The sequence below is a fragment of the Triturus cristatus genome, chromosome 2_1 (assembly GCF_964204655.1).
Source record: "Triturus cristatus chromosome 2_1, aTriCri1.1, whole genome shotgun sequence".
Classification (NCBI taxonomy): Eukaryota; Metazoa; Chordata; class Amphibia; order Caudata; family Salamandridae; genus Triturus; species Triturus cristatus.
The window spans coordinates 529,443,057-529,459,955 of NC_140581.1; the positions used below are offsets into that span (position 1 = coordinate 529,443,057).

At 42.6% G+C, this 16,899-nt stretch overlaps 1 protein-coding gene across 1 annotated transcript in view; it reads right to left on the reverse strand.

The window, feature by feature from the left end:
• The window catches only part of EDIL3 (EGF like and discoidin domains 3), a 1,529,327-nt gene that overhangs the window by 56,207 nt on the left and 1,456,221 nt on the right, over window positions 1–16,899 (reverse strand). Inside the window, exon 11 of the mRNA XM_085632425.1 lies at window positions 7,877–8,032. Within this exon, the coding sequence (XP_085488551.1) occupies window positions 7,877–8,032 (156 nt within the window). The remainder of the gene's footprint in view (window positions 1–7,876; window positions 8,033–16,899) is intronic.

The window sequence follows — 16,899 nt, forward strand, 5'->3', positions numbered from 1 at the left end:
ATTAAGGCTTCCAATTCCAGACACAAAATGCGTTGCCTAGTTTCGTAAGAGTCAATTGGCGTATCTACTTTTCAACAAACTCCATGTGTGAATTTAATGAATTTTCAAAATAAATGTTGTTGAATTTTAGCTTCTGGAGCTGTGGCCAGCTGTTGCGCACCAGCTGAAGGAAAGGCATCAAATACTGATCCTGTGATGTTCGAAAATAATTTCATATTATTTTCTATGGGGAGTTTTTGTTTATCACACAGCCCATGGTGCTATGGTTTAATTATAATCCCATCATACGACTGTGGCCGATGTAGGCAGACAGAGAACTTCAGGAGACGTTGGAACAAGTATTGATCCATTAAGTACTTCAAACTTTTTAGCCCTTGAGCATTTTGATAACAAGCATTTCCTTCTCAAAGCATCATACCAAGAAAAACTGACACTGGGACTTCTTTGCTTTCTTTGCTATTGCAGGATTTGCTGGTAAGGATAGGATGTTTGTTTATCATTGAATATATAGAGTTTGAATATATATTGATACATATATATTTGATATTTTGTTCACTGAGCGGAGCGGCTTGAGTTAGTCTTTCATTTTTTACTGTGAACTTTTATGTGTGCTTTGTCGCCCGAACAAAGTAATTTGACTAGACCAGGCTTGAGTAACAGTCATCACGTGTCTATGACAAGCAAATATGGGACACTCCTATGCTAGAATCCCCACACCAACTGCTATACTTAAGTTAGTCACACACTTCCATACAGTCATGCATCTAACTTTCTTTTGGGACCAGTACACCCACATCATCTGGCCCAACAGATAAGGATGCCACAGCTAAGAACAAACTATCTCACATGTAAATGTTTTGGTGTGAGGTCATTTCATACTCGCGGCTCATAACTAAAGATTTCTTTTCTTTTGACTCTCCTCTTTGTAGAGGACTTTATGAAATAACAACCTGATTACTTTGCTGTACTCCACCTTTCCACCTGATTTGTCCCATTCCTCCTTTCCTCTTTAACACTTTGTAGCAATCACACAATAGCCAAAAAAAAAAAAAAGTCAATGAATGGCTGATTGATGTAGGGAAATATGTTCTTATGTATTTCCGCACATTTTCATGCTCAAAATATGAATAAAGGGCAAATGTTTCTGAACCCATTTTGGAAAAAGAGGTCTGTCTGAACAGGTTACTGACAAAATGTGTTAAAGCTCATAGTTTAATCTTACGAATATGGCAGCACGCACAGGGTAAATTGTTTTATTTATTTAATTACTTACCTTACTCCTGTCCATCGTATGTTGGACTCTACTACCCCTCCACTCTGCCCTTCCCCCGCCCTCCGCCCGCAGCACGCCCTCGGCGAGCCGCCCCTGCCTATTGCTATTGCAACTGGTCAGTACATAGCTTGAGACATATGCAGTTTATTACATTGGCCTTTTTTCTTGTTGTTTGGTTGCAGCTTATGTTACACATTTATTAAAATATGTTCTGCTTGTACTATTATTAATTTAGCCCTTCCAGAATCATGTCCCTTGGTTCCCTGCTGTTAAAACAATTTTGCCACATGGAACTGGTTCTTTAAATATGATTTGTATTCAACTTTCTAGTTCTGGAGTTTTGTCGTATATGCCTTTACTCTATCTTAATTGCAGTTGCCTTGGTGCTGAATACCAGGTGCTCTCTACATGTACTTGAAACCCATATTTCAATTTCAAAACAATTATTATCACTAGATTAACTGAACTCTCAGCACATTAGGTTCTCACAGTTCTATAATGTTTCACTGCTGCTGGACAGTAATCAGCCATTCAATCAATATTTGTTTGGTGCAGCACTATCACCACTAAGGATGTCTGGTCCCTGCCTGTGCCATGTCTCCATTGAAAAGCCTGGTCTTGAGTTTCTCTCTAACGCTCATCAGGGAGGGAGCTCTTCATAGGATGAAGGAGAAGGAGTGACCCCACTGCAGCTGTGACGGATGTGGGGTGTGTGAAGGGGCAAATGAAACGAAGTGCAGGTGTCTTGAGGGCAGGTGGAAATTCAGTCAATGGTTGATGTGTGATGGCCCTTTATTGTGTACGGCTCTGTATGCATGCATGAAGATCTTGAACTGGCATCTCTTCTGGATGGGGAGCCAGTGGAGGTTTCTGAGGAGTGATGTGATGCAAGTCTATTTGGGGAGGTCCAGGATGAGTCTTGTTGTGTGTTCTGTATGGTCTGAAGTCTTTTGAGGAGCTGGGGGCTGATTCCGATGTAGAGAGTGTTGCCATAGTCGAGGTCGCTGATGATGGGGGTCTGAGTGACGGTCTTTCTGGTGTTGATGGTGATCCATTTGAAGAGTCTGCGGAGCATGTGGAGGGTGTGGAAGCAGGAGGAGAAGACTTTATGGTAAGTTGGCTGTTGAGGATGATGCTGAGGATGTGCGCATTGTCTGTTGGTGTAAGTGTTGGTCTGAGTTCTGCCAGCCACCAGCTGTGGTCCCATACAGGGGTGTAGTTCCCAAAGGTCAAAATTTCTATTTTGTTGCAGTTGAGTTTGAGATAACAGTCTCTCATCCATTTTGCTACATTGGTCAATGTGTTGCAGAAGTTGGTTTTGGCGTTGGAGGGGTCCTCAGTGAGTGAGAGGATTAGTTGAGAGTCGTCAGCGTAGGGGATTATGTTGAGTCCGTGGGATTTGATGACGTCTGTTGGTTGGGTCGTGTAGATGTTGAGGAGGGTGGGGATGAGGGATGATCCTTGGGGTACGTCACAAATGATGTTCCTAGGTGTGAAGGTGAAGGGAGGCAGTTGGATGCTCTGTGTGTGTCCTGAAAGGATAGAGCAATCCATTTGAGGGCGTTGTGCTGTATGTCTTTCAGTGATGGTGTGGTGGGACACAGTGTCGAACACTGCAGAGAGGTCAAGGAGGATCAGGGCCACAGTTTCTCTGCAATCGAGGAGAGTTCTCATGTTGTCTGTGGCGTCGATCAGCACAGTCGCAGTGCTATGGTTGCCACAGAATCCTGATTGTGAGGCATCGAGTAGGTGATTTTGTTCCAGGTATTCGGTGAGCTGTTGGTTGATGGCTTCCTCAAGTAATTTGGCTGGGTAGGGGAGTAGGGAGATTAGTCAGAATCTTTTGAGGTTGCTGGAGTCAGAACAAAGCTTCTTTTAGGAGGGGTCTGGCCTCCCTGTGTTTCCATGCATCTGGGTAGGTGACTGTGGAGATGGAGGTGTTGAGTATGCTGATAAGTTCCATGCTGATTAGGTTGGCTCTGAGATGGAAGGGATCATGGGGGTAGGGGTTGTTCGGAGTCCCGAGTGGATGGACAATAAGATGACTGTGGTGGTTTGGGTGGTAAAATGAGACTAGGTGGTTATTGTTCGGCTGGTGTTCATTGGCTGCTTGAGGTTGTCAAGGCTGATGGTGGTGGGATAGGGGTCAAAGTTTTTGTAGATGGTGGCAATCGTGCTGTAGAAGTACTCTGAGAGGGTGTTGCAGAGTTCTTGTGGAGGTGGATGTTGTTCTCTGTGGCTGTCGGGTTGGAGTATTCCTTGACAATTTTGAAGAATTCCTTCATGTGGTTGGCTGCGATGTCGATGCGGGCAATGATGGCTGTTATTTTGGCTTCTTTGATATTCAGCTGTTAGTTTCTGAGGGCTGGTTTGTGAACAGCTCTGTCCGAGGGGTCCTTGGAGGCACGGCATGGATTCTCGAGGCAGTAGCAGTTGCGCTTGTTGGTTCTGATCTCCGGGGTGTACCAGCTGGCTTGTTTCGAGGATTTGGTTTTCACTAGTCTAATTGGGGTGACTTCGTTGGCGCATTTGTTGATCCAGGTGGAGAAATTCTGGATGGCTTGATGAAGGCCTGCTGACGTTTCTGGTTGTGATGTGCTGAGGGCTTGTGTCCATAGGGTCTCATTTACCTTGCTGCAGCTGCAGTAGGAGGTGCAGTGATGCTTGGAGTTGGGGTGCTGGGCATCAGAAATTGTAAAGTGAATGATAGTGGGGTCAATCCAGGTAGGTCCTTGACACTGGAGGTAAATATAGCATTGAGTGTGTGTCTGGCTTTGTTCGTGGGTTCAGTGTCCAGTTGGGTGAGGCCGATGTTGTTGAGGTTCACCAGGAGGGAGGCAGAGTTGGTGTAGTTGGGGTTGTCGACGTGAAAGTTGAGGTTGCCTTACAGGACGTAGAGGAGGGAGTCAATAGCAAGGCGGGAAAAGGCTGGAGATGGCATCGCAGAAGGGTGACCGAGGTCCCAGGAGTCTGTAGGTGAGGGTGCCTCTTATCATGGTCTTAGCGTTGGTTTGTAGTTGAAAGTTGAGGTGTTCCATGGGAGGCGTAGGGTCATTGTTGGTGACGGTGCATTGGATGATTTCCTTGAAGGTGATGGCAATTCCACCTCGGAGTTTGTTGGGGTAGTCTCGATGTATCATCTTGTAGCCATTGGGAGTGGTGGAGGTGATGTCCTTGTTCAAGGAGAGGTTGAGCCATGTTTCGGTGATGAAGGGAACATCTGAGGAGATGGTGGTGATGGTATCCCAGGTTTCCATGGCATGTTTGCAGAGGGAGTGGACATTGAGCACGATGCATTGAAGCGGTGCTGGGTTGTTTGTAGTTTTCTGAGCAGGAGCAGTGTGTGGTCTGGTGTGGGCAGGGGGTCCTGTGTAACAAGCTAAGTGACAGTAGTGGCAGGTGAAGGGTCCTTTGGTCTATTGCGGGAGGCCGTGAAGCAGCTGTTGTTCTGGTGTCCGTCATCCAGGACCAGGAGTTTCTCTGTGGTGTAGATGGGTGGGCACCAGGGGTCCTGGCGCTGGGCACGGTGTAGGCACAGTCGGGGGCATACAGGCCTGCTTTTGGCACACGGATGCACAGCATCCTCCACAAGTAGCCTAGGGAGGTGGGAAAGACTGTCAAGGAGGCAGAGGTGTGGGAAGCAGGCGGGACAACCAGCAGACTAGTGACCCCGAATAAGTAAAAAATAACACTAACATATAAAAGCCAAATACAAAGTATAAAGAAAAATGCTAAATAAATAACAGAAATCCCAATTAAAGCTACCTCATCCAGCGCAATCACTGGAATGATGTCCCAAGAAATGAAGGAGATGGAATTCCAAGCAGCGGGCCTCCGGGCAGCGGGGGCAAACTCGGTGAAGTGGGACTAGGATCGCTATGCTGAATCGGTCCCAGACATGAAGAGCTGTGAGGCAGGAGAGACGGAGTGGCGTGCACGACCAGTAACCAATGCACGCTGTGCTCTGATGACTGTCCCACTGTGAAATCTTGCTCATCTACTGGTGACCATTCTCCGCCAATTCCAGGCATACTTCTCTATGGGGTTTTGTTTGTAATTTCCACTGTTATGCTTTTGTTTTGGGGGTGAGCAGAATTCTGCGATAAATGTATGGGCAGACTGTGACTCTGATATTAACTTGGATTTTGCAGGCCACCTCTTCTTGTGTTATATTGTTAGAGGGGGGATTATTATTTGGGGTGGGAGTCTGTCCACCACAAGAAATGATAACACTCCTTGTCAGGTAGAACCCTCAAAGTCACTAAATTAGCCTGGGCTCAACCCCCTGGTAGCTATAGCACAGAGAAGACATGCTCAACTTTGGCAATGTGTTCAAATATTTATGCAGTGCCAAAACAGTAATGAAGTTGAAACATCAAGCAATAAAAATAGTTATCAGAATTAGAAAACATAGCATAACATGTAATGAATGAAAAGGCCTGAAAATAAGACAAAAACAATAAGGAAAACCAGAGACATACATTTTTGTACGTTTTACATTGAAATGGCACTAAAAAGCACAAAGCATCACGTCTATGGATGCATGAACAACAACAGAGGTGCAATTTGAGGCTGACAACTATTGAGCCCTAGCTGGATACACAAAGTGCATTGGTCCCGATTAAAATTCTGGATTTAAAAACTCTCTGCTAAATTCCCAAGGCCCACTTTGTCACTTTTTTGAAGGGAAGTGTTGAAATTTCTTCCAAGTCACAATGCAAAAAGGAACTTTGCCACTTTTGAGAATAAACAACTTCCCTGTACCTCCCTGTACAGGCTACTAGTGCAATTGTACTCAAAGAATCATCCAATGCCCAAGCAGCCACGGAAGTACATTTCTAAGGCCCACAGGATGTTAACATTTCCTGTGGACAACCCTACCTACTTTTTCAATAGGTACCCTTACTACACACAATCCCACAGTGCCCTCTACTCTCAAAATTCAAGATGGGGGAACCCTTCTACCCTTGAGCAAAACAGGTCTGCCCACTAACAGGTGTGGCCAGGATAAGGAGCAGTCCCCTTCTCCTTCGTCACTACAAATCAGTACTATGGGGACAAAGGGTACAGCCTGTCCACATAGCAAGCTGCATTGAAGTAAATTATGCTCCTGGTCCCACCCCGTCTGGTCTTCCTGCCAGGGAAGATAAACACCTCCGCATTGCTAAGCCATTGCCCCTGCTTTGGAGGAGTTTTCACACCTCTCTCACAGCTCATCCATGTCAAGTATAGGTTGCGGAAAGGCTGGATGGCTAATGCAAATTAACATCAATTAGTTTCAGGCAGGAGAAAGATACCTTTTTAAAAGTTACATTTTCAGTTAATAAACATCAGAGTTAACCATTCCATTAGATTCATATTAAATATAAACATAAGTCACTTGAATGAAGTTTGCAGCTGGCAGAAGTAAAAAGTTATCAATTATATTGTATAATCTATACTTTGAATATTCCAGTGTGTCATCTACAGCCTGACCAGTGAAAATGTCCGTTTGTGCTTAGTAACCGGGGGAACATGCCATTTCTAATGCTGAACATTTTCCACTCATAAATGTAATAGACCCTACCTTGTGGGCAGTGAGGTGTGCTTTTCGGGTTACTTAGTTAATACATAAAATGTGGTTTTCCTATTGGTCAAAAAGGTGATTTTGACAGGATTGCAGAGAAGAGTTCAAGCTCAGTCAAGTCAGTCTACAAAGGTTAGGCTCTAGCCATATTTTCACTGCAACTGTGGTGGATGGTACTATAGTTGTTGCAATCCAGAGTTGGCATTTAACATCCCATACCAAGTGTGTATTTGAACACCATATAGTATCTCCCTATGGGAAACTTTATCATGCTAATTAGGATTTTATCTAATTTCAAAGGGTTGAAAGGGGAAGCACAGGTACTTTCCTCCTTATCAGCAATGGTAAAGTGCAAAGAGTTCTAAGTCCAGCAAAAATAGGGAGCAAAAAATCTGAGGTGACCACACAAAAAGGTGGATTTCCCACATATGTTTTATTTATTTTGTTGCATAAAGGTACACCCCTTTTCCTTTTTGATTTTATATGGGGGTGCCACCATAACAACATATTTTTTTTTTTTTACATCCCTTCCTCTGGTGTGTTATTCTACCACACAATGTGGGCAAGGAAGAGATGATTGACTAAATATAGTGACAACCAGACAACTTACTTATTCCCACACCTATTCAAGATTTTTAACTTGTCAGCCAATCAGTTATCCTGCGATAAGGCCTGCTCCTTCACTTATGTACATTAACTAGCATAAATACTAGTAGTGGTCCGTGGAGGGAGTTCAGTGGGGCAGTGAGGTGGGGCGGGGGAGGGGCAGAGTAGGGAAATGTAAACACCAGAAAATGCTGCATCGCATTTTGCGATGCAGCGCGCGCAAAGGAACTTGTTTTATGCATTTAAATGTGTACTTACCTCCGTTCATCCATATTCCGGTGTTTACATTTCCCCACTCTTCCCCTCCCCCGCCCCGCCTCACTGCCCCACCGAACTCCCTCCACGGACCGCTACTGATAAATACTGAATAGCATTGCACTCTCATCGATTAGCCCTTAGTTTAATTGTCGACATTCACCAGACCATATTACCTTGTCCTTTTTTTGTTTTTCATCCTGATATATAGTCCAGTGTTCTCCATTGTTGCTGAACGCTAATTTGTAGGAACCTACAAATTGAACATGTCCAAAATCTTTAGCTCCTTGTGTAATTATGCCTGTCACTTTTGTAGGAAGTAGCAGGTCCAACTGCAAAAGAAAAAAAAACACAACTTTAAACATCTGTTAACAAAAAGCGCGAAATTATTGTACATCTGCCACAGATCATCATATCAAGAAACGTTTACTTCATCAAACACTCCTAGTATTTGGGAGACAATGAAGGAAAGGGATGATAATATCTAAAACTAGAATTAATGTTAGTAACAAACCAATTTAAAAATACAGACTGAATTTTAACAAATAAAATGATATCAGAATGACAAAAATCCAATCAATAGAACCTGAGCTTTGCACTGGCAGTCACCGCCAGTGGCAAAGTCTTACAGAGAACAGGCTTGTTCGTGGTAGCGAGGAGCCCAAATTCCAGTATTTTCACTTTTTCTTCAGGAGGAGTACACTCTGATGCCAGCCAAGATTCCAGGATCTAGAGACTCACCCCTCAGGGAGAAGAGTCTAACTCAAGCAGAGGACATGGGTGTTTATTGCCCTGGCAGTAAGGAAAGCCCATGAGGGTTCCCCTACCAAGGAGGCTTGCTCTTCACTTAATGTAGCATGGGGAAGGTGTTGCCTATATTTCAAGTTGCAATAATGGTTTGCAGTGGTGCAGCCTCGTGATGTATCCTATTAATGGATTTGTTACGCCAAACCCATTCCAATTGTAACGGGGTCTGCATAGTGTTATCTATTGACCGGTTTGTATCAGCCACACCACATTAGGGTGTCGGGTGATTAGCATATGTGTGTGAAAGTGCCCATATGGACCGGGCTGGTACCTGTAACATTGCGGAGGAGTGCAAAGTGAGTGTGAGTGACTGGGAGTGACTGTCTGTGAACCACCTGTGCTTCATGACATTGGTTGGCAGTGGTGATTTATATGTTGTTCTCATGCAAAAAGCACTTTACCTCTCAACAGTGGGTTTACCTGCATGGCCTCGTCCTGCAGTGCTGCTAAAAGTGTTATCATTCTGTGGATGTACATATTACTGATATCATTGTAGCCCAGGGTGTACCCTACAGCCATGTGAAATTGCATTATTAGGATTATGAGGGCGAACAAGGGGCTGACAACATGTCACACTGCATGAGAGTGCTGTGTGGAGAGTAAAATACGCCTTTTCCCATGTGTGCATATTTTTGAGATCTGATCAACACAAGTGGGCCTAGCACTGCTAGTAATATTGCCAAGTATGATTTATGACCCAGAGTCCATGATATTCATGTTACATTGTTTAATGTGTGTGTTGAATATAAACAGCATATCTCGACTTCATGTGTGAAGTCTCTATTTTGTGCAGAATATTTATTGTGTATGGGGCTGTGCTCTTGCTTTATGCATTGCTTCTGAAGGACACCTGACTGCTCAGTGCCAAGCTACCCAAGGGTGAGCACGCGTTTTTCAGTGTGTATATTTGTCTGCCCTTGAAAGGAGCTGTGCCTTCTGCCTGACTGGGGCATCCCTTTGGGCATCCAGACAGTACTGGTTCCAACAAACATTGAAAAAAGACAATAGGAATTTTCACTGCTAGGACATATAAAACGTAAGAACATTGTTCTGCTTCTTAAATATAGTGCACCCTGTCCTATGAGCTTTAAGGGCCTACTTTAAGGGTGGATTATGAGTACAAAAAAGGAAGGCTTAGGTCTGGCAAAAGGTTCATTTTGCCAAGTCAAAAGGGCAGTTTAAAACAAGCACTACAGGATGTAGCAGCAGGTCTCTGACATGTTTTAAAATGTTGCTTTAGTTGGTGGCAGAACGAGTGCTGCAGGCCCACTACTAGAATTTGATTTACAGCCCTTGGCATATCTAGTACCATTTACTAGGGATTTACAAGTACTTTAAAAAATGTTTAATCTGTTATATGCCAGTTGTACCATGTGTTCAATGAGAGAACACAAGCACTTTACCACTGATTAGCAGGGAAAAAGTGCACAAAGTCCCAATGACAACAAAAATGTGTTCAACAACAGAAGACACAAATCTTAGGGGAGATCCTGCAATATGGGTCAGGTCCAACCTAAGGGTTGAAATTTAGATCCTGCAGGGTGATCTGCCACTCTTCAGGGTGCAGACGTCATATACTTCCCTTCTGTGGCTGGATTTCTGCTTACCAAACTACGAGATCACAGCCAGCCCAGCAGTGATTTGTGTGCCTTCAAAGGAGTTACCTTCATGGTGGCTCCTCTGAAGACACTGAATATTTGGTCCATGGCCGCTGATATTTAGGCACTGACATTTAGACAGTCATGCACCAAACATAATATTTTGAGTTTCAGAAACAAACTCCAAAAGCGGTAGCTGTCCAGAACAGAGAGAAAAAAGTACATCAAACCAACAGCTCTAAACAGTGTGGATGGGTCGATGCCCTTGGTCTGACAGCTGCTTCCGATGAGAGCCGCCATCAGCAAACTGATCTACCCGACTTATGATTGACCATGCAGACCTAGGGCCTCATTTATGAGATATTTGTGTAGGGCAGTGCAGCAAGTCTTTTTGCTATGCTGCCTTACGTCAATGTGAAAGGGCAGTTATGGCCCTTATTCATGAAATATGGTGCATTCCTGTCCTTTTCCCCTGTGCTGGCGCACAATTGGCTGCCTAGAGCCAATGTAGGCACACTTGCACCATAGAGGAAGGATGCCTCCGTTGTAGGCAGGATTGTTTTCTGTGCAAGAAGGAGCATCTTTCTGCACAAAAACAATCCTGAAATACGTTTTCCTCTTTCTAAGTGTGCTGCAGGATGCAGCACCCAAGGAAAGAGAAAAAACTAGGATAAATAATAAAACGTTCTCCTCGTTATGCCTGCCCTGATGAAGCATAAGGTTTTGGCACTGCCCTAGGTCTTGGGCAGTGTCAAAATCCATGGGTGTGGCGTGGGAAAACCCACTGCAACTGCCATGCAATACCTCCTTGACGCAAAGTAAGGCAAAGCAGGGACTTGCGCTGCTTTGTCTTATTCCATATCAATTAAGCCATGCAAAGCCACGTAGAGTGGGTTTCTTCTGCCTCATAGATATGATTGAGAGTCTTGCACTGCTGGAGCATCCAAAAAAGTGACACTCCCGTGGTGCAATCCTCTCATAAATAAATAAGCCCCCTAGGGTTTGGCAGACAGGGTACTTCATCATGTGTGTGAAAGAGTACCCTGTCCGCTAAACCCTAAATCAAGCTCAACGGTTTTAATCCCATCTAGTACTGTTGAGGGAAAGTCTAGCGAAGCCTACACAGTGAACTAGGCTTTGAGTTTTATATCACTGTGAGAGCATACAAACCCTTATATGTATTGTGTCCTGGTTTTATATATTTGAACTCTGTACTGTGGGTGTACAAGCGCCATTTAATGAGTGACGTGAATAAATAAAAATAGGCCTCTCCTACATAGCAAAGGCTCTTTCTCCTACTGTCTGTCAATGCAATTGCATTTAAACTGTAGCCCTGCCAGAACACAGAGTTGCTCCTGACAGACATATTTTCATCATGTATGTATGTGGTGTAAATACACACTGCAGCCCACATATGACAATTAACTTCAATCACATATAAGTATTTTCCACTCCATGTACATTGGTCCTACAGGACAATTAAATAGATCATTTGGAGGAAATCAATTTTACCAATGCCAGTTTAGTGCCAGAGCGTGCACACTGTTGCACTGAATAGTAGTGTCTCTTGGCACAGAGTCCTAATGACAGAAAATATAGGGTGCAGGAAAAGGCGCAAAAATCAGAACCAACCGGACTATAATTTCAAATGTAATGATGTTTTGGGATGGAGGGATCCTGATGATAATCACAGTCTTTGACAACACAAGTCCTCCACAAGCCTTTGTTTCGTTGTCAGATAGGACTCAAAGAGGCACATGGAGGGTTCCAAGTTTCTTCTGTATTCATAATTTCCCTGAACATATTATTTTCAAATTAATGTGATACCTTCAGTTGCATATTGATGTCCCTCATAAAAAAGGAATCACAAGCTGCTCATCCCAGCACTGGGTAATGCACAATCCACATGTACTAATAAGTACAGATGATGAAAATGTATCATAATGATCTGTACTAATGATAAATGTGTCAGAGTACATGAATGATATCTAGTGAAAGAACAGACGTTGTTTTCAACTGGCTTCTTTACGTGGTGTCAACCAAAGCAAAATTATGAAAAATATTATTATTTACTGTTAGACCTGGCATAATTGGTGTGGGTTTCCGATATATTTTTTGCCTTTGCCTCGTGTTATTTTGCTGTGAGTGGGACTTCGTTTTTCCTGGTGTAGATGCTTTGGGAACTTTACCTCTACTGTTCAGTGCCAAAGTGCAAGTGCTCCCTGTAAATTATTGTTATGGATTGGTGATTCCATGATTGGCATATTTGATTTACTAGTCAGTCCCTAGTACAGTGCACTATGTGTTCCCAGGGCCTGTAAATCAAATGCTGCTAGTGGGCCTGCAGCACTGATTGTGCCACCCCCATAAGTAGCCTGCAAAGGTAACTCAGGCCTGCTAAAATTTATATAAAAGGCAAGCATATTTATATTTTGTGTCTGTGTTCTTTTGAATGTGTTCCATAAGTCTTCAGATATCATCTATGACTGTTTTCGAATAATATATAAAAGAAATTATTGCCCCATTTTTAAGAAACAGTGCGCACACCCGACAGAACCAATGTTTTTGTTTGTACATTGCAGAGCCTGTGGGCAGTCTGGTACTGCCATGTCGACTTGGCAAGTGCAGCCACTTGCCGTGCCCTAACCTTCCCTTTTCTTACATGTTAATCACCCCTAAGGTAGGCCCAATGTACCCCTGTGGGCAGGGTGCAGTGTATGTGAAAGGTAGGACATGCCCTGATGTATGTGTGGCATGTCCTGATAGTGAAATACTGCCAATTTCATTTTTCACTATTGCAAGGATACCTGTTCCCAATGGATAGAATGGGGAGTTTGCCTATAGCATCTTATAAACATAACTACCCCTAAGAACAAGGTAGTAAAACAAAGTTTATTATGCCTGAACTCAGAATGTTAAAATGCATCTTTTAAGTGAGGGTGATTTTTACATTCTGTGTTTGAAAATACCACTTTTAGAAAGTAGGTATTTTCTTGCTTAGGCATCCAGTGTGCCTCTGCTAGGATGTCTATTGACTGTCTGGCTTTGAAGTGAGAGGGGCTGGGGATGTGCAGTGGCTCCAGAGAGTCTGGATGCATTTATTGTAGGGGAAGGAGATTTCCTTTCACCTGAATAGGCCTGGTCTGCGTTCCACAATGCTGTCTCCACCTCCTGCCAGGAAGCTGCACTAGAGAGGACAGAACTGGATTTGACTGAGCACAGGACTTCTCTGCCACAAGAGAATAAAGGATGTTGCTGTAAAAATATTGAGACCCAGACCCCAGAACTTTAGATCACTTGAAAATAAAAAGAAGATATAACCACGAACATTGAATTCAAGGCTGTGTCTGTGCCGTCTTCCTGAGTTTGCCTGCGGATAAAGTGCGGAGGGCAGTACCCGGGAATTGAGTAGTGTGTATGTATATGTATATAGATATATGTATATATATACATATAAATATGTGAATATACATACATATATATATATTTATATATATATTCTCTACTGGCGGTCGCCAGTAGATAGTTATAGTTAGGACCGAGTTCCCATAGGAAATCTGAAAATTTTATTTTGAATAACTTTGATGCCGGTTGACTTATCTTCGTGACATTTTCAAAACTAATGGGGCGCTCCGCTCAGCTGCTACCCTGAAAGTCTCGAGGTGATTCGTCAAGCGGGGGCTGAGAAAAAAGGGGGGTCCCAAAACATGTTTTCCCCATGCATTTTCCCATAGGACCTTTAGTGGAAGAATTACTTGAAATTTGGCAAAGAGGTAGTCCTCAGGTCAGGCATGTGCCTTTTGCTTAAATGGTGTAAATCCGTTCAGTAGTTCCTGAAAAAATCAAAAGTAAAATCACATATATATCTCGGCGGAACCTAACCACACATCTCATCGTGAGATCTGATTGGCTGTCAGCACTTCATCCAAGAAGTGTTGGCAGCCATCTTGGGACCAATATACATGATAGCACCTCATTAAAAAGCATTGCAGTTAATAGAAGGTTTTAAGACTTTAGTTACATTATAAATCATTTATTGATGGTACCATACTCATTTTAGGAATTGTGGTGTGTTCTAAGGTGATTTTACCATGTTAAAAAGCCTTCTGCTGTGATATCATGAATCATCTTTGAGAGAAATCTATTTTCTCATGCTTTTCCCACAGAGGTTTGGAAGGTGATTTATGAGCTACGTGAAAGCATATTTTCTGTAAATTCACATTATCTTTCTCAGTCATGTGAGAATGAAGTCTGACATTCTCAGTAAAACATGTACATCCAACAAGGGCAGAGACTGTCAGTTGATTCCTTTGTGTTCTACTGCAGCTTCCCAGAGTGTTCTAAAGAACAACTAGAGCGCTAACAGTCCTACTTATGACAAACGTATGGCACACCTGAAGCCATCTTGGTTGGAATAAAGTGGTAATTCTAAAAACATTTAATTTAAAAAGGAACAAAATGAGGTGGTTCATTTTGCCATAGAAAGTATGATTAGTGCTGCAGAAAGAAAAATTAGGGCACATTTTGAGTGACTTCTCAAATCCTCTTCTATTTCATTAAAAAATTCTGACATGCAGACTGAAACATGCATTTTCAATACCAGCAGCAGACTTCCCTGGTGAGCAGTAGCTTTACTACAGTGATCTAATAAGCAACCAGAGTGCTAACATTCTGAATTTATGACAAATTTGTGACACATCTGAATGCCTTCTTGATGGAATCAAAGTAAAAAACTGAAAGTATTTCCTACTGAGGAGACTGTAGTAAATGAGGAAATTAGGAAACATCATAACAAATAAGTCTCCCAAAATGGCCACCAGAGACAAAAGAGTCCAAATGTAGCCCAAATAGCACCAATATGTAGCCCAAGTATAGCTCAATGACAGAATGTCCCAGAGTGTTCTAACGAACAACTAGAGCGCTAACAGTCTTACTTATGACAAAAGTATGGCACACCTGAAGCCATCTTGAATGGAATAAAGTGGTAACACTTAAAACATTTAATTTACAAAGGAACAAAATGAGGGGGTTCATTTTGCCATAGAAATTATGATTAGTTCTGCAGAAAGAAAAATTAGGGCACATTTTGACTTCTCCAATCCTCTTCTATTTCATAAACAAATTCTGACATGCAGACTGAAACATGCACTTTGAATACCAGCAGCAGACTTCCCTGGTGAGCAGTAGTTTTACTACAGTGATCTAATGAGCAACTAGAGTGCTAACATTCAGAATGTATGGCAAATGAGTGACACAACTGAATGCCTTCTTGATGGAACCAAAATAAAAAAACTGAAAGTATTCCCACTGAGGAGACTGCAGTAAATGAGGAAATTAGGAAACTTCATAACAAATTAATCTCCAAGATGGCCACCAGAGACAAAAGAGCCCAAATGTCACCCAGATGTAGCCCAAGTATAGCCTAATGACAGAATGTCCCAGAGTGTTCTTAAGAACAACTAGAGCGCTTACTGTCTTACTTATGACAAAAGTATGGCACACCTGAAGCCATCTTGATTGGAATAAACTGGTAACACTTAAAACATTTAATTCAAAAAGGAACACAATGAGGGGGTTCATTTTGCCCTAGAAATTATGATAGGTGCTGAAGAAAGAAAAATTAGGGCAAATTTTGAGTGACTTCTCAAATCTTCTTCTATTTTATAAAAAAATTCTGATATGCAGACTGAAACATGCACTTTTAATACCAGCAGCAGACTTCCGTGGTGAGCAGTAGCTTTACTACAGTGATCTAATGAGCAACTAGAGTGCTAACATTCCGAATTTATGGCAAATGTGTGATATATCTGAATACCTTCTTGATGGAATCAAAGTAAAAAACTGAAAGCATTTCCTACTGAGGAGACTGCAGTAAATGAGGAAATTAGTAAACTTCATAACAAATAAATCTCCCAAGATGGCCACCAGACACAAAAGAGCCTAAATGCAGCACAAATATCACCCAGATGTAGCCCACATGTAGCCCAATGACAGAAGTGTGCAAAACACTTATTTTTTGTGTATTTGCAGTTTTATATAGTGCAGACTTGTCAGGTATTGGAATGCTTTACATGAGCATTGGTTACATCACACAAGATCAAATTCATTTTGGTTGTAGACATGGGGAGATTAAGTGATTTGACCACAATCACAGAATGTTGAGCAGAAGCAGAAACTCCAACCCGGTTCCCCAGTTGCAAAGTCTGCAGCTCTGGAAGTAACACCACATCCTCTCACCAAGGTGCAACATTTAATCAAGTGGTCAACTGGATAAAAAAACATAAAGATTACAAATAATTTAAAAGTTCTTTGTCGCTATTTGAAAACTCAGAAAATATGTCCTCATTTTAGTTTTTTAGAGCACTAACCATAATTTTGATGCAAATAAGACCCTCTCATATATGTAATTTCTAAAGGAAATTCTCTAGGTATTACAGTTTTGATTACATCAAGATGACGTCAGGCGTTCCACACTTTTGTAATAAATATAGAATGTTCGCAATCTAGTTGTTCATTGGGATACTGTTGAGAGGCAGAGGCCAGGGGCACGGACTCTGAAATTTGAAGGCAGGTAGGAGAGTGCAGAGGCAACAATTTGACCACACTGAGCAGGCAGGAAGGGCAGTGGCAGCACAACAGACTATGGAGGGCAGTGGAAAGGGGGCAGGGGCAACAAACCAACAATACAGGACTGGCAAGAGAGGCTGTGGCAATATAATAGACCATTGTGGGCAGAAGGAAGAGGCAGTGGTAGTACAACCATACATGCCAACAGACCCGTTTCAGCCGGGAAA